We start from the raw sequence: 24,112 nt of genomic DNA, 5'->3' as shown, positions 1-24,112 counted from the left end.
ATTCTAATGATCGTAGATGTGGAAATGTGCCCATTATGAGATGAAGAATAACTTTGAATGGCAGGAAACTAAAAGCTTTATATTTATATATTTAAGGAATTTTGTAAAACATGAAAACAAATTCTTTTTTTTAATTTCAGTAACTGCTGCTAGAACTTTGTGAACAGCTTGAAGTGTTTTCTAAGTTACATCACTAGCTCAGTATTGTCTGTTTAGAACCTTTAAGAAGTACTTTTCCTGTTTTTTTTTTTTTTTTTTTTTTTTTTATTTTGTGATGTGGGTTGGTTTTTTTGTTGTTTGGTGGGGTTTTGTTGTTTGGTTTTTTTGGTGTTTTTTTTTTGTCTTTTTCCCCCCCTTTTCCCAGTGACAGCAGGTCTGGATAGTTTGACTTCACAGTGATGCTGTTTGTGATGAGCCCTGTCTCAGTATTTTTAATATGTAAGTCAGCTAGCAGATAGTTGTCCCTCTTGGTCCGAGTAATTCTGGATGTAAGTGCCCTAGAATGAGAGGGCACTGTGTCCCACTAACACTGCCTGCAGCCTATATGCTCCTCTGAACATCCCTGCTGCAAATCAGATTGACCTTTGGAAAAATAAAAAAGCCACAACAAACACAAGTGTAATTTATGTAAGGCAACTGTCAAAAAAACATAATGTGGGAGACAAGTTAGTTTTAGTTGACTGGCTTGTTCTAATACTGGTGTTTGAATGCTTAGCTGAGTACACTACAGGACTACTTACTTGGTACATGCAGTTTCATTTTGTGCTTTCAGAATTGAAACAAACATCTAGAACACTCTTAAAATTCTGCATTTGCCAATACCATCTTATGATTTTTCACCCCTACTTACCTTAATTTCATGCAGAAAATGATAAAGTGGAACTTCCAAGGCATCAACTTCATTAATAAACTTGTGCCTTTCATCCTGATAGAACTGCTTGCTAGCTCAAATGAATCTCAAGCTGCAGTGCTTAAGGAATAAATCATAACATGGAATTGATTTTTTTCTTTTTTTTCCCTTTTTTTTTTTTTTCTTCATCTAGATAAGTGTAAGTTCTAGTGTGCAATATGAGTTTTGGTGCCAGCTGTCTCACCTGCATTTTCTTTTGAAGTAGTTCAAAATACCACCCTCAGCAGGGATGACAACAGAACCTTATGGATGGTGGAGTAAATGCTTCAACAGAAAAGCAGCCCTAGGACAAGGAAGGGGTGTTTTGTCTGGCTGCTGCCTTAACTGAAAGTAGCTGGAGATACCAGGGACTTGCGTGTTCTCACTTGGCAGTGCTTCTGTCAGTTTTAAGTTGGGAACCTCCAGACACAGAACAAACTTAAATTGCTTTGTTTGAGAGTATTTGATCATATCTTGTTCTTGCACTTAACTCTGAATATAAAAAACTGCTTTTGGAATGCCTCTACCTAGTTACTATCTAGGCAGTTGGCTAATATTGCAGTGCTTGCCTATGGAATAAATGTGCTGTTATTTCATAGAATTCTAAAGAAAGTATCGTTTGTTTCACAGCAGTGTGACAAAACGGTAGGGAACGTATGACTCTGTAGAATAAAATGCAGAACACTTTTTTTCTTTTTTTTTTTTTCTTTTCTTTTTTTTTTTTTTAGGCAGCTCTCTCTGGAATAGTAATCATTTGTGCTTAAAAAAAGGAAAGTAAAATCTATGCGTATCTAGTACCCAAACAGCTGATATTTCTCTGACGTGCCTTGCCAGTTATGCTTGATTTAAAAGCGATAGAGAGAAACGAGTTTTGCCCTTATGTGGAGTTTGTTCTAATGCTAAAGGACAACGCTATTGGACAAAACAGTCTTTCAGGATAGTAAGAATTGAAGATTTTTCTTTGTGATGGTGAGTAATTGGGCAGCATAGGATTAGATTACACTTACAAATACAAATACAAATTAATTTATTCTATTTTAATATGGCTTCTGAGCTAGTTCTTGGGAAAGACACTAACTTTTTAGTATATTGTTTTATGAAAGTGCTAAGTTAATGCAAAGAAGCAATCAAACAAACATAGGGGATGTCAGTAGTAGGAAACGGAGAAAAAAAAATTGTAGAACTCTAACTTCATGGTATTTCTGTATTTTAAATAGTGTGCAGTTGATGGTCTCTCCCATCTTTTAAAGGAGATAATAGTGCTGAAAATAGTGTAGAAGAGGTGAAAACTGTGAACGGAGACACAGAATAGTTCATGTGTGAAGGCTTTGCAAAAACCTTACATGCTAGTGGGTGCCTGTTTAGTGCTGCATACAGAGGACTCCTGATTTTTAAGTTGGTACGGTAATTATTGATACTGAAATGGCTGAGAGAATGTTGAGAAGTAAAGCAGCCTTAATTTTTGTATTTTTTCTCTTCTTTCAACAGTTTTTATCTGCTTGTCCTGTGTTTTCTTTTGTAAACTCTTTCGATAGAGACTTAGAGTTTGTGTACAATGGTGCTCTGAAGACTAGCAGAGGTGTTTGGAGGCTGTATTTCAATTAATTGTAGTTCTGTCTGATAAAACACTTCTGTAAATGAAAGCTGGAAGTTGAGGAGCTGTCTGAATGAATTGAGATTATTGCTTATGTTGGATTTTGATGTTACTTTATTTGGCTTCAACTCTGTTACTGATCGAACTCATGATTAGAACTTACTAGCTCCTATCTTAAATCTGAAATGATATATTACTTTATGAATTTAACTAACATAGTTCTAATTGTTCCCTTTTTTAATGGTTTGCCTGGGGTTTCTGGATGATCATTGGATCATCCGGTTCAGTTAAGTTGTTCCCCTGTGTTCTGTTTAAGTGCAGTGCTGGAGAGCAGAGCTTCACATATGTTTTCTGGTGGTATCTACTGTATTCAGTGGCCATCTTTCTCTTGCTTTCATTGATTATAGTTCAGTTGAATCACTTTTCTGCTCTACACACGGCTCTATAAATACTTACTGCCAGTACAGCACTGAGATGGAGTGGCGCTGTCTTGAGCGGTATGCCAGTAGCCCATACATACTCCTTTATTGCAGCTTGAGTAGTCGTAAGTAGCCTAGGGCAAAGTCTGCAAATTTGATGGATCGGAGGACACACTGCCTTTTTAGTGTCATCGATGTGATGAGACTGCTGCAACAAATGTGCTAATGTAAAGCAATGTTCTAGTAAAATACTATGTCTGATAAAAATAAAAATAATAATAATGTTAACTTTCTGGACTTTCATCTGGTTGTTCAACATATCTAATAGTGTATATGCATTTTTTCTAGACAGCTTGATAGATTGTCAGGATATTGTTTAGAAAGGATTTATGCTACAACAAAAACTTTATACCGTGTTGCACATAACCATTATTTGTTCCTTAAGTATTTAGAAGAAGCTTTATCCTGTAGTAAAGTGTTCCAACACTAAATACAAGGTTCTTGAGCGACTTCGATTTGACTGCTTTCCCTGTTGAAACTGAGTAACGGTAATACCCTCCTGCCCCTGATGATCTGTCAACATGGTTGCGCTATCTGTATCAATTCCTGGTTATCTGCATCCAATGCAAAGAGCTAATAGATGGCTATCACGTGCAACTGCCTTGTGCTTTAGGTGCATGCACATACATAGTCACCTGTATGTATATACACATATCCTATATATGTAAAGATATAAAAAATCAGGGGCCACTGTTCTGTTTCTTGATAGCACTTTGATCTTGATTTGCACCTTGTAGTACAGCTACCAACTCTAAACTTTCAAAAACTTCATGAGATGTACTCATCAATATTGTCCCGTACTGTGTCCCCCTCCTTTTTTTTCCAGTCCTCCAAATAAGTCCATTTGTCCTGGCTGTGCCTTTGTGTTTATCCTCCTCCCAGGTGCTGCACTCAACTTTTAGTGGCATCTTCATGCTGCCGTAAGGCTCTGTAATTTTCATACCGTAATTGTGTTATTCCTTAATGCTCATGCCCACAAGCTGTGCCAGAGGATCTCCTTGCATCCTCCCAGGCATGCTTTTCACAGCCAGGCTCTGTGGCTGCCTTGCTTTAGGCGGGGAGCTGGAGCCTGAGCTCTGAGGGAAGAGGCAGAGTGGCCCTGCCGGTGGCCCTGCAGGTGGCCCAGCTGTCATGCAGCGTTGTCCTTCTGACTCTTTAGTTGTTGCTCATTCACTGACTGAGCTCAGCTGCTCGCTCTGTGTCTGTGGCAGATCCTAATCTGTTATCCACTGCAGCCTTCGCAGAAACAAGCTACAGTCTTCAGTTTTGCTTATTTCCTCTTGCCTTTGCCAATCTGATGGGTACTGTTCTTCATGTGAGTGCCTGAGAAGAGAGGACGTTTACGGTGAGGGAAGTAAAACTTCAGATATATATTTTTTTCTTATTATTATTCCATGCTTTCTCACGAGGAGAGGTCTGTCTCAGTTCCTTCTCTTCCCAAGTATGAGAGCTGTTGTTCCTATAGCAAGCTGTGGGTTGTGATGCACCAAGGCTTAAATTTTTCTTTAAGTTTGTTTACTCTTTGGCTACCTGTATGTGTAAAAACTGTATTGCATCCCATTTTGCTTTTTTCTCCTTCATAAGTTGCTATTGTAACCATCAGTTGAGCAAAACTTGAGTATGTGCTTGTACTTGGATTTTTTTTTTTTGTGTGAGTGTGTGTGTCTTTTATAGAAAAAGAAAAAAATCCCAAGTGCTTTGCTAAAATATCTCTCTAAACTCTTCTATTCTCATTTTCTTGTTTTGTAAAGATATAAAGCCTCAGCATATTTTGTCCGAACTTTACGGTGTGATGATACCCCATACAGAATTCGTGAAGGCTGTAAGCCAGAGTGCTTTCTAGCTGCTCCTTGTCATTGGCATGCTGTTTATTAAAAAAACATAGAGCGCGCATTGTGGGGAAATAAGATGTTACACTGACAATTTTTTTCTTTGCAGTTGATTTTCTGAGGAAAGTTTTTTACTGTGGCTTGAAGGGCTGTATTTAAATACCATGTCCTTAGCTGATCTGAGGAGTTCTATGCTTATCCTTCTTCCACTTCATCTTCTTGCAGTTCCTCTTTACTGTCTGTCCAGAAACTGCTGCTTTGCTTCACCATATATTGTGTTAAACTGTGATTTGAGCTCTGAGGACCAGGCTTCTGTGTTGACATTGGTATGATTAGATCTGGGCTTGAGTGCAGTCTCAGAATTGTTGCAAAGTAAATAAAATTTCAGAAATAATAAATCTTTTTATATTTTCTTAACTGTCATCTGAAAAAAAAATCACTGGTTTAACGTCTAATTTTATCTAAGTGATAGTTGCGGACTTAATGTTGTGTTTCAACATTAAGACAGATGTTAAAGTGACAAAAGTATACTTACTTACTCGGACACTGAATTGCAGAAATAGCTGTTCTTAAAAATGAAAAAAATTCTTGCTAGTGTAAGGAAAATAAAGGGGAAGAAAGAGTGCAGAAATGCATGGCCGAGTGTTTCATGCTTTCTGCCCTGGAACTGGGTGCCAACAAACTGTCTGCAAGTAGATAAAAACAGACTAAGAAACACAGTCAAAGGACAAATATGTCTTATTTTTAGTTGTAGGGGGGGAAAAAAGATGCAACCTGGTTGAGATTTCCATGAGAATTTCATTGCTTTGCTTAGTTCTGGTGTAAGCAGTACATGTAGTCTATCACTGAGTATCTGTGGGATTTTGAGATGGTCTTTAACAGTACAATTGTGTACTTGCCTTTAGCATGAAAAAAAACCCGTCAGAAGTGATTTTAAATCTCATAGCTTCATGAAGTTAGGCACAGTGGGTTGGATGTATTTCTAAAAAATACCCGATGGTACACTCGTGCACAACAGAATCATGATGTTAAAATTAAAGTGATTGTAGCCTATTCTAGCTCAGTTGAAAGTTGAGAATTAAAAAAGTATCTTGGAAGCACTGTGGCATAATTACAGGGTTTTTTTTGTGTGGTCTTAAACAGCTACTAAAGAAACAACTCCTATTTTGTTCAAATGAAATAACTCTTACATAAATATGCCAACTACTAACACTTTCTTTTTTCATCCTATTATAACTTCTAAGGTATCATTTTAAACCAGTGTCTTGACTTAAACTGTTGTGTGTATGTCTTGTCTGCCTGAGACTCGACTTTCTACTTTATTCTTCATTGCCAGAAAAAAATACTATACATGATGTAATATTAGATACTTTTTGTTTTAAGTCATTAAAATACATGACTTTGAGGGGGTTCAAGCAGCCCTAACAAAACTTCAAAGTTCGGATAGTGTGCTCGAGCATGTATATTGTGGAGGCAGCATCTTCTGAACTTAGGAGGAGTTGTGGTATTTTGTCTTAATACTTCGTATCTCTCTCCCCTCCAATATAAATGATGGATGCTAATAAATGTGGGATTTCTTACGGTTTATTTGGAAACTTTAACATGGAAACCAAACAGCTGGGTAGGTATGTATACTGGAGGTGACAATACGTAAACAGGCAGCTTCTGGTCCTGTTAAAAGCCCAGCTTGTAATAGGAATTTAATTTTAAAATGCTTTTCCAGTGGAGCTCTGAACTTCATTTCCGTAAGTTCCAAAATCAGAAGTATTTTTCCTGGTCAGCAGGATTTTAAGCACAAAACACATCTAAAGTGTTGGAAAACCAAGAAATACTCATTTTAATGCCGAACAGTTTTTCCCCTCTTTTGCTTTTTGCCTTAAGGTTTGTTTGCTTCGTGCAGGCTGGTGAATGTCCTATTCCAACGTACTGGGAGACAGTAAGGATGTCAAAGGAATGCAGTCTCCTAAAATACCAGAGGCTCATTTGAAAATTAAATTGCAGTCTGTGCTCTAAGTTGTTGTACAGTGACTGTGTCTTGCACCTTGTGCAAAATCTTGCTGTCTGTCGTGGAACCCACTAATTATATTCAGTGTTACACAGTAAACATGTGAGAGGATACTGGATCTGAATGCAGATTTAGTAAAGGATAATCCAGTACAGGGACGGGTGGTTTTTAAAGACAGGGATGTCTAATCTGTTCAGTGTTGGTTGAAACCTGCCAGGTGAAAATGAAATGAAATGATGTTAAAATAAGGACATTCTAGATACTCTATTTTAATAATAAGCTAAATGAAAAAGTGGGAGCTTGACATCTACTTTTAATTTAACCATTTAAAAGGTTACTTATTAGTTGAAATTATGTTTATGTATGTGAAAAATGATGAATAGTGTGTGAAAATGACTTCTGTATCATTTGATAAGTTTCAGTGATGCTTGAGGGAAGGTTTATGTGCAGAAAGAAGCCTATGGAAACAAGCTGTCAAAACCTTATAAACCATCTTGTTCCAAATCCTTTTCAAGTTGGGGGATCTTTTAATATTAACTTATTTTGCTAAGCATCTCAATAACGGCATGTTTTATGACAAGAGTGACTTTTTTTTTTTTTAATTGATATTTTAACTTCTTGCTGCTACCAGATCCATTTTGTTGTGGTATGCCAGTATGTTTTGGCAGGGGTAGAATTAATTTTCCTCTTGGTAGCTGGTACAGTGCTGTGTTTTGGAGTTGGTCTGAGAATAATGTCGTTCATACTGCCTTGATGAAAGATGGCATAAAACTTCAGCTTCTGCTCAATCAATATACATGATTCTGTACGCTAAAATGTGAAGTATGCATGAGTGTTCTTAGCAGAGTTTAGCAGTTTAACATCTTCCCGTCACTTGAATGAGTTCCTCCTTGAGGCTCCCTGGTAGGTTTTGTTATGATTGCTGTACTGTCCACATGCGAGATTGTGTGCCCTCCTCTAATCCTCCGTTTCAATGGCAATCTAAAAAGCACAGCTATTAATACTTCCAGTAAGTGTTTAGAAGATTGTTTAGAAGATATAGCTAATTGTTTAGAAGATATAGCTAATCAACCTGTTTACTCAATTGCTGCTCTTGTGAAGACAAAAGCACTGGGAGTAATGTTAGCCTAAAGCTTATTCAGGTATTTAAAATTTCCCAATAAGCTTTGTATTTTTAAAATAGCTGTTGTACTAGATGTGACTGAACAGCAGACTCTTAACAGTCATCAAGCAGAATAAGCTCTATTTATTGACAGTGGTGTTGCAGAAACCTCTCTGGGTAGCGGGTTGATCAGCTTTTAACACTGTTACTTTATAGACCTTTGTGGGACCTGGAACCTGGAGCTCCTACATAGCCTGAAGTTGCCATAATACACCTTTTTATACAAGCTCGGTGGAAAGAGTCTCCAGAAGACAGCATCAAAATCAATGGCAAAGTTGTTTTGTATACAGTAATTTTAAACACACTTATTTTTCTGCCTGCTTTATTCATGGCAAATTAAGTGTTTTTCCAGAAATAGTAATGCTTTAAATGCCGCTTGTTTGTGATGCTCTGCTTTAGCTAAAGCATCAAAGAAACAGAACAGACCTCTAAAGGTGCATCATTTACTGATTACTGTAGTAGAAAAATAACATGCCCTTTACCCTATTATGTTAGTTTTCTTGGAGGCTCCCAGAAAGTTCAGTTTCCATTCACCCAGTGTTTTCTGCAGCTGAACAGGCTGCTGTCTGTCAGCTTTCAAGAACAGCTTTACGTGCTGAGCTTTGCTATATACTTTAGCAGAGATTTTTAATGCATACATGTCCTTAAAAGCATTTTATTTTTTTTCAACAGCTTGGCAGATAGTGCTGCAATACTTTTATTATACTTGTAGTTTCAATGAGAATGTTCTCTAAAGGCTGGTGGCTCCAGCTGATCCGCTGAATGCTGAGCACGGAATTATAATTCAGCAGCGTGGGGGAGGGCCATGTTTGCCATGAGTGGCAGGGCACCACTTACTGCATGTTGCTTAATCAGCATGAAACTATTAGCAAATTCTTGCCGTCTCAGCTATAACGTACTTCTAATAGGCTTGCTTTATTGCATAGGATAGTCAAAAAAGCCTGGGATGTTTTACTAGTTTTTAAGTAGTGTACCATTGCTCTTAATGAAGTTTGACAGCATTTTCTAAACTCCCTCACACTGTATAACAAAAGTACCATAAATGCATTCCTGTGCACTAAGCGCTGGTAACCAATTTGTGTCCTTTCCTAATGAAAGTTTTCTTACATGACAGCTTTTCATATAATTTTAAATTCTGCTGTGTAACATAAAATAGATTCCTGACAACAAAAGCATTTTGTTGTATAATTAGTCCATCTTAATGTACTGTCTTAATTTTGTCAAAGTTCTATATTTGTCACAAGACTTTGTAAATCTTCAGTCAAAAAACCAGACAAAACCAAACAACCAACTCTTGTGAGATTTTTAAAATTTATTTTAAATGACCCTCCACTCCCAGTATTTTAGGACAGGCTTTGTAATCTGGGGTATGCAGTGCGCAGGGCATTAGTGTGGCCTCTCACTCGACCGTCAGCTGTAAGCTTCAGACAGGGCTAATGCCAGGTATCTGACTTTTTCTTCTCTGCCTTTTGCTTTAGAGGCAGTGTTCATTTTTATTTTTTTAATGGCAGTTTAACTTACTCATTTCACTGATAAATCAGCATGGTTCTCTGATATCTATGGTTTGGTTTGATTTCCATGTTTAGCTGTCAGCAGTGAAGAATGGTGTTGCATGGCAGAAAGCCAATTCAATTACAACAGTTTTACCACAATTAATAATTTGTGAATTTGCCTTATAATCATGGAAGAAGTGGGAAGGGTCACTGTGCTTCCCCACCTCCCACCTTGGTACTGGACAGACTGCACGGGCGGTTTGTGTGGTGAGCAGGGATGTGGTGAAGAACACGGCTTCCTCTTTTTATTGCAGGGTCTAGTTCCCTTACAGCTGTATTCCTTCATTTCTCTCTTATATCTGAGAGTCTTATCTCACTGCTGGAGCCAGACTTTGGGAGAGGCCTTTACAGTCTTAATCCAGCAGCGTAGCTCATAGTCAGAATGTCTCTAGTTTGAATGTACTACCATACGTGGGAACACCAGATGCCACCTTTATCATTAGTGCATCTTTAGCAGACCTGGTCTGGATTGATCTAACTGTGACAGCAGGCGTTTGGAGATGGAGCCAGTACTTGAAATACCAAAATACTTGAGCCCTCCTTTCTAGCAGGCTGTGCCTCTTGGTTTCAGCTCTTCATAAGAGGTCTTTCACCCTATGAAAACTTTGTCTGAGAAGGACCTGCAAACAAGCAGGGGGATTGCTGTTGACATTTGGTTAGGATTAGCTGTTGGTACTTATCTGAAGGAATGAAATCAGCACAGAAAGCTGGAATATAAAGTTTTGTGTGTGTGTGTCTTGTTACTTACTCGTCTCCTTTTACAGCAAACAGCATTTTATGTTGAACAGGTAGTCGCAAGCCTTAAGTGAGAAATTTTGCTTTAGGATGTCAAATGTTAGGTGGCAGGCTATTTTGTTTTCTTTTTGAAGTTACTAAAGAACTCAGATACCACAGTCAGGCATAATTATAGTGACTTCATACTCTGATTTATATTGAAACTTGTAGAAAAAGTTAAACAGAGGAAATATTTCTGTTGACCATGTTAATTACCAGTCCAATCTGAAAATGCTGCACCTCTGTATACCTCCCTAAAGTGAGTTCTTAAAAAAAAAAAAAAAAAATGTCCTGAACTATGTTATGTTATAGGGAATTTAGCTGACGTGCTGTGCTGTTTAACCTTCCCTTGTTTCAGTTTTTGTACCAGTGCAAAGTACCAGTTGGAAGTGCTAAAGTGGAGATGCTTCCTATTAACTAGATCTGAGGAATCAGAAAAATGACATTTTTAAATTTGATTACTGAAAGGTTGATGAGATGCTGATTCTTTCTTATTTAAAATTGGGTAGCTTTTCTATCGAGTGGGCCCATAACCTCTTGATTCTTACAGTGCTCGACCACTAATCCAGATGGCTACCTATTCAACAGCAGTCATACTAGCCTGGCAGTGGAGGTACTTTCAGTGTTTCGTATATGTTTTTTTCCCCTTGTTGTAATTTTTCGTTGAATGTTAAGGTTTGATTTATTTTAATTTAATTTTAACTTATCTAATTTTAACTTGAATTGCTTGGTAGCTCATGTAGGATATAAGGAATCATAAGAACCTGTTCTGATGCCTCTTTTGTAACACATACCAGTGAACATCACACAGTAATTTTCTGTATGAAACTTTTAAGTTCTGTTTAAGGAAGATTGTTGGAAGATACTCAGATTTAGTTTTGGCTTTTGAAGGTAGATGGCTGTGCTGAGCTTTTGGGGATAGGCTTAGTCCGTTGTTGAGGAACCGATTCATTATTAATCTTTGAATATTCTGGCATACAGTTTTCTTCTTAAAAAAGTAAGTTTCTAGACCATGGGACACTGCCTTAGTCCCTTCACCAGTTCTTTTATTTAAGCTACGATGACGTACTATAGGCTGTATGCACTGATGCTATTTTGTGCATAGCTTTTGTGCTCAATTACTTTACCGTACAATCCACAGATTTCTTTTTATCCTAATGGCCACATTGAAATTATATTTGAACTATTGAACTACAGCTATTACAACTAGCTGCTTTTCAACAGATAAATATTGAAGTTTAGATTGCGCTGCAGCTACTCAGAAGCTTAAAAATGCCAAGCAAAAGCCCGAAAGCCCAGTTCACTTAGTTTGCAAGACGTCTGTTTTATATTACAAAATGCAGCATGTTTCATCATTTGCTTATTTGCAACTTCTCAGGGAAGACAAGTGACCTGAAGTTCCTGTCAGCATTGCAGCTGTGAAAGCAAACCAGGGGGAAATGGCCACAGGTCTGGGTAAAACTGCCCTTCATTAAACATGTGATGTTTGCCATCTAACTGGTAATGTTTTAGGTGTTTGTTGGTTTTTTTTAGTTGGCTTTTTTCTGTTTGTTTTTGGGGTTTTTTTGCAAATTGTACCTGGGAGTTGATTTACCAGCCTCACTTCTGAGAGCTGTGAAGTGAAAATTCATAGTGAAGGAAAAATAATTGAAGCACAAGTGTTTTCCATTTGTCTGGCATGTTTCAGAATACTGCTTCGGGTGACTTAAATTCTGTGCTGGAAAGCTTTTTAATACAGAGATTATTTCACTCCTTTTATGATTGTCTTTGAACACAGAAGTGGATTTGTCTGTTGTTGAACTTACCTGCTCTGAAAAGTCTATGTATTAATCCCATGAAATACAGCATTGTATGTATTTTTCTGTCTGGTTTGTTTGGCATCTTACTAACTTTTTTGGATTAACCAGCTCGGTGAACAGGACAGGAGCCACTCTGGCGTTGATGTAACAGCGTGAATGGGGGCATGTCCTTATTTTTCTGAAACTGGGAGAAGCTTGATTCTCCAAAACTCATCTCTTGGGTATGTGGGAATGTCTGAAATCAGAAGCTTGACTAGATCTGGTGGAAACTTATTGCTTTATCCATTTCAGGTTTTTGGTATGTTGGGTTTTTTTTGGGTGGTGGGTTTTTTCCCTTCCCCCCCCCCCTCCCCCCCTCTTTTTTTTTTTTTGAGGGGAGTGGGGGCGGTTGGTGAGTGTTTGGGTGGTTTTTTTGTTTGTTTGAATGGGAAAAATCTCGCTTTTCCTTACTGGTATGTTTCTGAATGTTTTATAACTCTTCTGGGTTGTAACTTACTGTAAGTATTATTATACCCTGGAGGTTTGCAAAGGAGGAGAATATAGCGTCTTGTTTCAATTGATTAAGATATTCCCACCATACCTGACCCAGGTTTTTCTACTAAAAATTACTATTAGTAATGTTTTCTAATTTTGCAGAAAGTGACTATAAGTGCAGTGAACAATGTACTGTTCCTATCTTTCTTAAAGAAGAGCAAAATAAAAATTGACAGATACAGTCTTAGCTATGCTGGACTACTATATATTAGTCCTTTGCCTCAGTACACTTTCCATTCCATCTTGTTTGATGACAGCTTTGGGAAAAGCATCCCTTTTTCTGATTCTGTAAGGTAATACATTAGATGCAGAGTGATAGGCGCTTTCTTGTGTTTTGTCCGTGCAGACAGGCCAAGACCTTCAGCACTGCCAGAACTGGTGAGTGCCTCACTGGTTAAGTGGGCAACTCACCCTAGTCTGTGCAACAGCCAAGTTCCTTAATGTGGTTTTATTTTGCGTTTAACCTTGGTTTGCCTGTGTCCTGAAATAGTCATAATGAGTGAAGTTTATCATCAAGTTTTCTTGTAGGTGAATCAGCCATCAGTACGATACCCCTTCTTCCTGTGGCTGGAGGGGCTTGGATGGCTGTGAGGGAAATATTTGGTTTTACATAGTTTATATAAAAGTATTGCATGTGTTTTATGTTAAAGTAGTTTTTCTCAAAATACTAACAAACCACTTTCTTCAAAAGTCAATTTTTTTCAATCCAAGCTAGTAAGCAAAATTATATTTCTTTCTTCATTCTTACCATTCATTCTACTACTATGTTATGTACTCTGAGGTGACAGGATGAGCTGTCCTTATTCAGCTTAAAAATCTTCGTTGTTATTTGTCTAAGCAACTAGAGGTACGACTTTCTTTTAGTATGAGACCTCTTCTGCTTCAGGTATGTTCTTTAATGTTCCAGTCACTATGGTACTATATTGCTCATTCTTATAGGCTGCTGATTTTCCTTAGGTAAAAAAAAAGGGCTTAAGCCCAACATTTCAGTTGTGCGTACTGGTACAACAAAACAGCTTTTTACTGTACATTTTTAATAACTTGCTCCGTTTGTTTCTAACTTCAGATGTTAATGTGCTGCCTTTCAGGATGAGGGTTACAAATCTGTGAAGCTATACAAAACCTCGTGAGAGTAATAAAAATAGAGAACCCCAGCATGGTTCTTCCTCACTGCATAGGGACAGAAGGAAGAATACCCAAAGTGCTATTGAAAGTTGCTGACTAATCTGCACTTAAACCTCCAAGGAAATTTCTATTTTCCTAATCAGGCTGATGCAAGGTTTCATTCCTTACACCTTGCTTTTCTCCATACGTAAGTGACTTTTTCTTAAATTGAGCCAGGGTTTGGTTCGTGTCGTGTGTCCCCCAACCCCTGGCAGAAATGGACAACTATTCATTATTGTCTCTATAACTGATTCTAGTTTGGATGTTTTATGAGAATTCCTTCTCCTAGCCACCTTTGGGGTTTAATGGTGCAGCTAAATCTCCTTGAGAACTAACAGATTCTGAAAGAGAAGGTCCTGCTCTTCTGTCTCCTAAGTTAGTCAGACACTTCAAAAGCATGTCTGACTGACCGTGCAGTGACCTGCAAACACCTTAAGAGTCTAAATATGTTTTTATGTTTGTTTGTTCTCTGTTTTTTAAAGTCTGTATAGAGTTAATTTACTGTCATTCCAGTTTTCTTCCATCTGTTTGATGCATATCAGCATCACAGGGGCAGAGGGGAAGGGAGATGGGTGTGCACTTAGTGGTAGTGGGTGGCCAGTAGACCATCATAGGTATATCTTAAAACTGTATCAATAATATTTTATTTTCTGAAATAAATTAATTTGTGGTTTTTTCTTGTTTTCTAAACATTGAGTTGACTGAGTCCTTTGAACTGTGTGTGCTTTATTAATGCGGTGACATGAACTGGATTAGCAAAAGCATTTGCTGAACCTTTTGGTATAAGGAGAAGTGTCAGTGCGGCTTCTGCCTTTCTGCACAAAGAGAATTCTGTGTTTGTGTGCGTGGGGATTTAGGGTAACTGACTTACTTAAAACAGCAAATTACTTTTCTCTTAGCTTCCCTTTCTGCCAAGATGAGCAAAGCATTTTTTTCCAAAAGTAAAAAGAGCAAAAAAAAATTTTTTTTTTTAAATAGTAGATATTCTTATGTCTTAAAAAGGATAGCTGTTGAAAACTTTGCATGAAATTAAGAAATTATCAGGACTTTGCATGTACAGGCTTAGGAATCTCAGGATCTAACTGTTATTATTTCCCTAACCTAGGTGGGTTTTATCTTAGAGTATGAATAAATTACTTGATGAACAGGTTTAGTTACAATTTTTCTAGACTTGGTTTTTAATTTGATTTTTGGCTTGTAGAGGTATAGAGCTATCACGATAGTGTGTAAAATGTGGTTCTTGAAATCGTGTGTTTTGAAAATGTGTAGTCAGTCAAGATCCTTAGAACATACTTTCCAGATGTTGCTCTCAGTTTATAAATTGGGCAGTATTGAAACTTGTTTCTCAGGTTTTTAATACGATGTTTATGAAAGTTAATGTAAATAGCCATACTAGTGGTTTTCTGAAGGGATTGCCTGTTTATTCCCAAGTGGGACATTCTAATCAAGGAAACTGCCCACCGGAGATTTGAGGCACATGAGTAGCGCAGTACCTTGGGAATAGTAGTTGCACATAATAAACTTGGGGAAAGCTCTGAGAAGCAGATGTGGAGGATAGCAGCTGCCTGTGTGTTCACAAAAGGATAGAGCCTACTCGTTGCATGACAGAATATACTCTTGTTAATGTATTAGTAAGGCAAGAGAATGGGATTTCATACTATGCCATGGTTGCTTCCTAGGCCAGTTAGTATTTACTGGGGTTTGCTGCCTTAATTTAGTCACATAACATATTTGTAGTCTACCACTAAGCGTGCTGATAAATTAGCATTGTTCATACTGTTTGAATACTGGCGATGCTCTGCAGCTGCATGTTATTAAAAACTTTTGAGTGTTGTAGTTCATAAACTGAAGAAATTTTGAAATTACAGTAACACCTAACAGAGAAATACTAGCATAACAAATGCTTGCAGAATTTGCTGCCTCAAGCAACATTTAGCGAAGCAGAGTTTCACACAAGTGAAATCTGCTTTTACAGCAGAGTAAAAGGACAACAGCTGTAAATTGTGTGGGAGTTCTGCATTTTCTTGTCAAGTGTTTGGCATTAAATGCCCTTTCTGACAGATTTGATGACTGCTGTGGTTTAGAACTTTTTCTTGCAAATTGTTCTTTTCTCTCTTCTCTCTTTTTTTTTCTTTTTTTTTTTTTTTTAGAAAAACCTTAGTATATGGAAAGTGAGGCATTAATATATACATATCTAACTTTTAAATTGTTAATGGCTCTGGCTTTTTCCTTCCCTTTCAAATAGTAGGATGTTAAATTTTTTTTTTCTACTGAGTCATGGAGTTTTGGTAACTTGCATGGTGGCAGTTAGATTTCATTCTGTTTGATCAAATGGTACTCAGGCAATCTCTTAGGCTTTTGAGCTTGCCGCGTAATACAACTTCAGCAACTTTTGAGTAACTTGGAAATCTTATAAGAGGTGATGTTTACTTTTCCCATCTGTACTTTCCATGGGTACCCAGGTTTACAGTGTAAGCACTGGACCCTCAAAAGTACATTTAAATGCAATGGGATTGGTACTTTTGAAAATGTAAAGTGTAGAAGAAAATTGCTCTTCAGTTTGAAGTAACTTAAGCTGATGGAAACTTTTTCTTGACTTTCAAGCTATTATGAGTTCAAATAAGACCATTCTACCCCACCAATTATATTTCATAGAATAAACATACATAGAATAAATAACATAGAAGTGCTCCATGAAGGTGTTAATAATCTGTCTTAAAGAATACCTTGACCTCTGAGACAAATGAAATGTACAGTTATACATTAAATCAGTTAAAACAGTAAATGGCATGTTAAGTGAGGGCTCTTCAGCGCTCCTGAAACTCATAAGAAATTATTCTGCTGTAACACTTCTAAAAGACCTTGTGCTCTTGTGATATTGTCCCTTACAGGACAGTTTTCCACTGGAGAAAGCAAGCTAGGTTTTTCTGGTGTTTTCTTAGAGTACTGTCTAAGTTTTTATGGGAAATAATCCTTGAGACACATCACAAAAGACACCAAACAGCTTTATTCTTCACAAATCTGCATTCAGATGTGTACTGTGTGTTCCCCAGCAGGCAAGAAATGACAGCAGTTAAACTGAAACACAGAATAGGTGTTTGTACTAGAATTACTGGAATTGATACAACTTCTGTAAAGGTGGAGGAAAAATAAATGTGCAAACCTACTACTGCGTGGCATGTCCAGGTTGTTCAAGATGCTGGCTAAATTTCTGAAATAAGTAGTAGATACTACATTATGTCTGTTGAAAGTGTCAGTGTTTTATATAGTGAGCAGGGTAAAAAAGGAGTGAAGGCAATTTACTGACTGACTTTTCAACATTGTTAAATTTGGCTGCTCCTTCCTAGTTGGAGTAAGCTCGCAGTGTAAGCATGTATGAAGTAAAGCGTTTCATATGGTATTTAAATTTTCGACTATAGGAAAAGCAGCTTTGTCTATATCTTTGGACAAAAGCTTTTTTATGAAAGGGAGAAGCTAGATTGTGCAAGTGGCAAAGTACAAGTACGGTAAACACTGTCATCTTTGTGCATGTGTTACAAAGGATCCCGTTGTAAGATCTTATTTCCATTTTTTAAAATATTTGACATCACTGTTTCAATCCCTTGATCGATTATATACTTTCTTTTATTAGTATAAACCTCCTAAGTTAGTATGTAATAATTTTGCTCACCAAGATGGTCATGAGCACTAAAAAATGTGAACGGGAAGTTTGTATAGTGTACAGGAAAAAACAGTTTTCTATCAATTTTATTTGATCTGTCGCTTATGATGAATGATCTAGGAGCGTTGTTGCTGGTACTTGGAGATACAGCCAGCTGCTCCCCTTTGTAGCAGGCCACCGCACCCCAGAGAGCCCTCCTGGTGCAGGCGCTTTCCACTTCTGTTGGTGAGTGCTTGTGGATGTGACAGCAGCAGCCACCTGTAGGCTTTCTGTGCTGCAGGATTCTTGCAGTGCAATTTGATGAATCACTACCTTGATGAGTATGTAAATAACTTGTCACTTCTTTTGGGCTACTGAGAAAAGGGATTGCATTTTGTTTTAGAGGCTTCTTGCTATGTATCTAGATTTTTATTTTTTGAATTGATAAAGCATTACAATATCAACAGATAAAGATTTATATTTTTGGCAACTTTGAGTTTTGTTTCTTTTTTTTGGTGTGTTGTGGGTGAACTAAAGCAGAAGGGAATTTAAACGGCTGAAAATAACACAAGCACATTCTGGCAGAACACAATATCCCATGTACTAAGACTGTTTCATAAAACAAAATATTAGTAGATGTATTTATATTAACATAAAATTCTTTTTAATATATCCAGGAAAAGGAGAAGGTAATAGCTCAGCCTGTAATTCAGTGTAAATAGAATGCATAATGCACCAAAAGATAAAATTAGCAAAAGTAAATCAGATGCTTTATTTTACTGCTTTCAGTCTAATGGGAAGTTATTGGTTAGCCATTTAAAAAAATTACTTTGAGCATACCTGCTTGATATTTAAATGAGACATTTCAAACATCTGTTGAATGACCTTTATTAGGCAAATACATTTGAATGATTTTTATAGGATGATGTTAATTCTTCATTACTTTGCAATGTCATACATCTTTCTTATCATTTAATAATGACAAGTCAACTGAACATGAGAACTTAAATGTAGTTAAGTATTTGTACAACTATAGCTTGTCTGAAATTTATAGTCAGCTATTAACTGGCTTATAATATTTATTGTCACCTTTTTATGTGTTCCTTAGCGTGAATTATCTAGTTAAGGTTGAAGGTGGTTAGTGCATAAAAATTGTTTAGGTTCCCATTTCAATTTGACTTGTTAAATTAGTTTGCTATCTTCATCTCTGAGGTAATAGAGTACTTGCTGAAAAATCTCCCTTGTGGATTTTTGGGTATTACAGTTTAAGTGTGCCTGAATATGTTAGAAAGAAAGTAGGGTCTGGAATGTGTTTGTGAAAACATAAACCATGAGCAGAAAGAGGAAGGAGGAGATGAGCTAATTATTCCAGTTGAAGCTGTCACTTCGTGAAAATGAAACTGTGGGGGTTTTGAGATTTCTTTTATATCATTTCTGTTGAATAAAGCTGGTATTGAAGTTCCAGGCCTTCCTAAAAGGACAGTGGCAATTCCTTGGCAAGAAGCTCGGTTGTTGAGGGAACTGGCATCCTTCGTTCCCTGTCTCGGGATGCTGTGGGATGTGCCTGTTCTTTCTTCATCTTGCTGCTGCAAAGAGCCAGTATTCCCTCGTTTTCCTTCAGTGTAATGCTGTTCTTTCACATGAGCGTGGACAACCTGTTGCTTGTAACTTCATAAAATGTATTAAGATTTGCTTTTCCTTTCTTTAATATTTTCTTTTCTTTTTTTTTTTTTCTTCATTTTTAGCAGCTCGTTTCAGGAATCTGCTGCTACTGAAACAAAAGCTTTTAATTTCAAGTTTATAACACTAAGAAAATCTGCAAACTGAGGCACAACAACTAAAATAATATATTTGTAAAGGAGGGAAAATCATATGTGGTAGGTCATGTTTTGCAGGCTCGCAGTGCAGTCATTCTTAAAGCAGTTGTTTGTTCTAGAGTTTTTTGTCTTGGATTTAAGCGCTGTAAAAGGAAGAAGGTAATTGTCAGTTTCAAGGAAACTTTGTCTTTTAATTGCTGGCATCCTGGATGAAGTGTGTTCTCGTTGCATGAAAATAAACAAAAAACATTTTTAGGTGGTGGGTAGGGAAGAGATCTGTAGTCCTTATGTCTCCCGGAACTGCAGTCTTACCCTGTTGGAGTGCACTGAACCTTTTTTTTTTTTTTTTTTTTTTTTTTTTTCCTTCTTAAATAATACTTAAACAAATATTGCCATCTGAAAAAAGCCATTTGTATAAGGTAACATTAAAATTCAAGGTATCCTCTGAGAAGCTGGTACGCATTTTGGTAAAAAAAAAAACCACCTTGTGAAATATAGCAAGTTTGCTTTTCATTGCACCGAGTTCAAGTGCTCAGAGGCCTGATAGCTATCTGCTGCTTTTGTTGAGAATGTTGACTGTTCGTTCATGAATGATTAACCGGTTGCTTTATTTAAAGGCACGTATCTACTTCCTACTGTATCTGTATAAAAACTATGTTCTGAAAAAGCTGCGCATACAGTCCCTATTTGAAGAATGTTGTGTGTTGATCCTGGAAACTTTGTCCTGCCTGCATGAAACTCTTTCTTATCAGTTTGCAAGGATTTAGTGCTAGCAGACTTCTCCGAGACTGCACTTAAATATGGCAAATTTCTAAACTATTAAAATGCAGAGCATTACTGAACTCAAGGAGAGGTCCTTGTATTCATAAAGTTGTCATGGTGCTTAACGGGCTGTACAATTTTCGTTTAAGCTGTAGCATCACAGAGGTATTTCTGCTTTCTTACTTTTCTGTATCACTTTTCTAGCAAGTGTCCTTCACTGTTCTTAACAGGAGAAAGCAACATGAAAAAGTCTGAAATCCATATCAAATAGCAAATGAATGTTGAAATGTTTTGAGTATAAGGCATTTTTGTGCGTGCATGGACATGTTGAAGGACATGTTCTTGTGATTCTGATAGCGAGAAGACAAGTTGTGTCTTTTGGTAGATTTGATTCCATGTTTATGAGTTTTTGGAGATTCAGTGCAAAAATGAAGCTCATCAGTGAAGTTCTATCTGGAAGTTCTCATGTACATACAGAGCTGTTTATAGTGTTTAGCATATGTTTGTTTCCCTTAACTGTATACATCTGGTTTTGGGAAGGCAGCCTTGAAAGTGGTCAGAAATTATTTTGATCTAGGTAATGCTTTATCTATCTGGGTAATGGGTATGGGAAATTAAAGGAATACAGTTAAATTAATGGTTTTTTGGATTGAAACTGTGAAGGTTTTTGCAGAACAGTCTTGAACTTAGAAAAGTCGTCTGAAATGAAAGGGTGAGGGTGCAGGGCACGGGAGCTCTGCAGGGACATCTAGTGGGACCTGACTCGGCAGGACTCTGCTTCCTAAGCTGGAGTGTAGAGGATCGACCTTCCTGCCCACACGGGTGTAGAAAGTACACTAAAATTAATTTCAGGAAACTAGGCTTTCTAAAAGCTGTTTTTTTCAACACATGAGAGATTCTTCAAAATCAACCTTGATAAGTTGGGTGCTGTTGAACTGAGCATTATTGTAGACACACCACCACGCCTCACTGCATGGCTTGAGGTATGAGGAAGTATTATTGTATGCTACGTGGTTATTTAAAGTAGTTCCTGGTAAGAAGGTTGTATCCCTCAAAAACTTATGAGCTAAGCTGTGTGTTGTAGTTAGACTGATGGCTTTGCAATTTTACATTTAGCTGAAAGCAGTAACTTAGAGGGGCCTTTCAGAAATCTTGCAATTCTTCCTGAAAAATCTGTCGGGAGAGAAACAGGGAATGAAAGTAGCTGAGGGTTTGGTTGGCAGGGCAGTTAGTGGTCATCTCTGTTGTTCAGGACAAGAGTTCTGGCTTTCCCTTGAAAACCAGAAATCAGTATATTGAGTTTGGAAGTACTAAGCATTCAGAAGAAAACCACTCCCTACGCTTTCATATCACGTTACTGTTTTAAACTTAACTAGCATGCTGCCTGAGTTATGTGGCAGTACGTTGTCTCTGGAGTTGCTCTGGTTATGATGCTGAAACCATTGAAAACACCAGTGTGAAAACTCAGAGCCATATTCCTATGTGTTGCTCAAGAAGATCTTCTAAAAACTATATCAAGCATTCTGTGTCATGGGCTTTCTATATAATATAATAATAATATAAATTATTAAACATAAGTCTTCTTTTAATAACGGCACTTCATTGTCTTATTTAAAACAAAAAAAGCAACTGGCAAATGCAGGCCAGACGGCAAAGCTTTATTGTCTTGTGTGGAAGAGCAGTTTTAGGAGGACGGGAGTGTTGTGCAAGCTGCTGGCCTCCCGCCGTGGCAGCCCGGGTGCTCGATGGTGCTGCACTTGCCACTTCCTTGAAATAGAGGAAGAACCCGAAGGTTTGTGCATTCCCTGGTGCAGGTGTATGTTGTTGCTTCAAATGACAAACCTGGTGGCTTAATGGCAGGACGGTTTACGTGGGAAGTGCAGCTCTTCAGGCTGGTTGGGTAACAAATGCAGAAACTGTGCTTTTGAATGGGGAGACCTCAAGGTTACTCTCCCAGCAACCCAGGGAATTGAGGTTAATCCCTGAAGACGGTGGGGTGATGCTTTGTTCATGGTAGTGTTCTTCATGCTGTTAGTGCTCTCAAGAGCAACTCTACCGAAGGCAGTCATTCTACAAACAAAATACAAACAAACAAACCCCCAAAACCCCACCCAAACAAAACAAACAAAAAACCCAACAAAAAAAACCACAGGGGGAGGGGAAAACTTGGATAGTAGAAAAAGTCTTTTACTGTCAAGTTTTTTTAACCTATTGTTTTCCTTCTGAATTAGGTAGAGGAGGATACTAATTAGTTTTGGTGCTCTGATTTTGTCAGCACTGCAGGTTTTTTTTTTTTTCCCCTCCCTTTGTGGTTTGCCTTGAATATACTGTACTTGCTATATCTAGTAAGCTGTGTTTTCTCTTTTGAAGGTGCACAAAACAAGTCTGTACTTGTTTCAATCTCATTAAGTTCCTCTCTAGCTGTTTCCCCTTTTGATCATGGATATTGCCCATATTTGGTTTTAGCTATGGTGCAATCAGTTTGTATCTGATTGTGTGGTATGGTATGCTGTCTCGCCTGAGCAAACCGTGATAATTTATGATTAGATGTGGCCTAGATTAGCAGCTTACGATTTTAATGTTTAAAAGGATATTATAAAAGATCTTTTATGTAATGCAATATGTAATTTTTTTTTCTGTGAAAGATGCGACAAGAAGCACAAGGACTTGCCTGCAGCAAAGCTTCTGAATTAAAACCAAGCAAGGGGAAGGGATGATATAAATTATATAGTTCCTTCCTTTAGAGTGCCTAAATAATGTGCCCATAAGTACAGAGATGGCAGTGCATTACCAGGAAACTATTCAATTTGGTTTAATAACAAACTGCTTTCACAGTCACATAATCATAGCTTTCATGAAAACACGTCTTATATTCTTCATGGTGTGCTTTGTATACTTTTCTTGTACTTTAAGAATTGAATTTAGTTTAATAACAAACTGCTTTCACAATCTCATAATCACAACTCTTGTGAAAACACATGCTGTTATATTCTACATGGTGTGCTTTGCATACTTTTATTGTCCTTCAAAAATGGAACATCTCAAAGTGTGTTTCTCTCCTAAACACTTTAGTGGCATATTTGAAAGTACTCGTGGTTTCAGTGAGTGCCATAGACTTTTAACCATGCTTTCTGCTCACCTTCATTTAGCAAACTATTTATTAATGAGGAGTTTTCATTAGTGTTTTGTTTTCATTAGATATTTGTTTTTCTACTTGTGTGCGTGTATATGAACAAACTTAGGTGATATTAGCATCTGTTTGGAAAGGTGTACTGTCCAGGTGTTTTCCAGAGTTTCTTAGTCACAACACTGTACTCATCTTTCCCATTGAATTGTCTGTTTAGATCTTGCTGAGAAGATAAAGGCGCCACTTTATGTTCACAGTCATCTGTATAGCATGAGGGGGAAAGGTTGGGGAGCCATCTTTGCCTCATAAGTGCATCTCAGAAATGCTACGTTTGGTCTTGAACAAGATCACAGTACTTACGGTTCCTGACCGATACTTGAACTGTAAAGCTGTTTTTCAACAAGGCAAAAGCGTATAATTCTTTCGATGATGATTCTGGTGTATTTCAAATCCACTGTAAGGCATAATTATCAGCTGTCATCTGGAGAAATGCTGGAAAATTGTTTCAGTGTTAAATAACTGTAGCTTGTGATATCTACCTTATTGTTAATAATCTAGTATTTTCACGCCCCAGCATCTTGTGGCTGTCCTTTGTGCTTTTGTATTTAACAACAAAAAAGGGAGTCTGTTGGTTTGTTTTCTGCTGTAATATATTCTGATTTGTAAGGGAGCATTCTAAAATGCATTTGCTCTTTAACAATACATTTCTTCTCTCAATAGCCAACTACTCCACCAAGCCAAGGGAGGCCCGATTCACCCGTTTATGCTAATTTACAAGAACTGAAAATATCTCAGTCTGCACTTCCACCACTACCTACAAGTGCTCCGGTCCAAATAAATGGGGAATGGGAAACCCATAAAGATACGACAGGACGCTGTTATTACTACAACAGAGGATCACAGGAGCGGACCTGGAAACCTCCACGGTGGGCCCGAGATGCAAGCATTAATAAAGGGGATTCCCAGAGCCATGCAGATCATGAG

General features: G+C 37.5%; 1 protein-coding gene across 12 annotated transcripts in view; it reads left to right on the top strand.

The window, feature by feature from the left end:
- The window catches only part of ARHGAP12 (Rho GTPase activating protein 12), a 78,156-nt gene that overhangs the window by 11,262 nt on the left and 42,782 nt on the right, over nt 1-24,112 (top strand). For 10 of the 12 annotated variants that reach the window (XM_056334799.1, XM_056334800.1, XM_056334794.1 and 7 more), the window contains one exon: nt 23,849-24,112. The exons of the other annotated variants lie outside the window; for them this stretch is intronic. In XM_056334799.1, coding sequence (XP_056190774.1) covers nt 23,849-24,112 — 264 coding nt within the window. The remainder of the gene's footprint in view (nt 1-23,848) is intronic. 12 annotated transcript variants of the gene reach the window in all.

The sequence above is a fragment of the Falco biarmicus genome, chromosome 4 (assembly GCF_023638135.1).
Source record: "Falco biarmicus isolate bFalBia1 chromosome 4, bFalBia1.pri, whole genome shotgun sequence".
NCBI classification, from domain to species: domain Eukaryota; kingdom Metazoa; phylum Chordata; class Aves; order Falconiformes; family Falconidae; genus Falco; species Falco biarmicus.
Note: the sequence above shows the minus strand (reverse complement) of the source record. Positions and strands in the feature narration are given on the sequence as shown.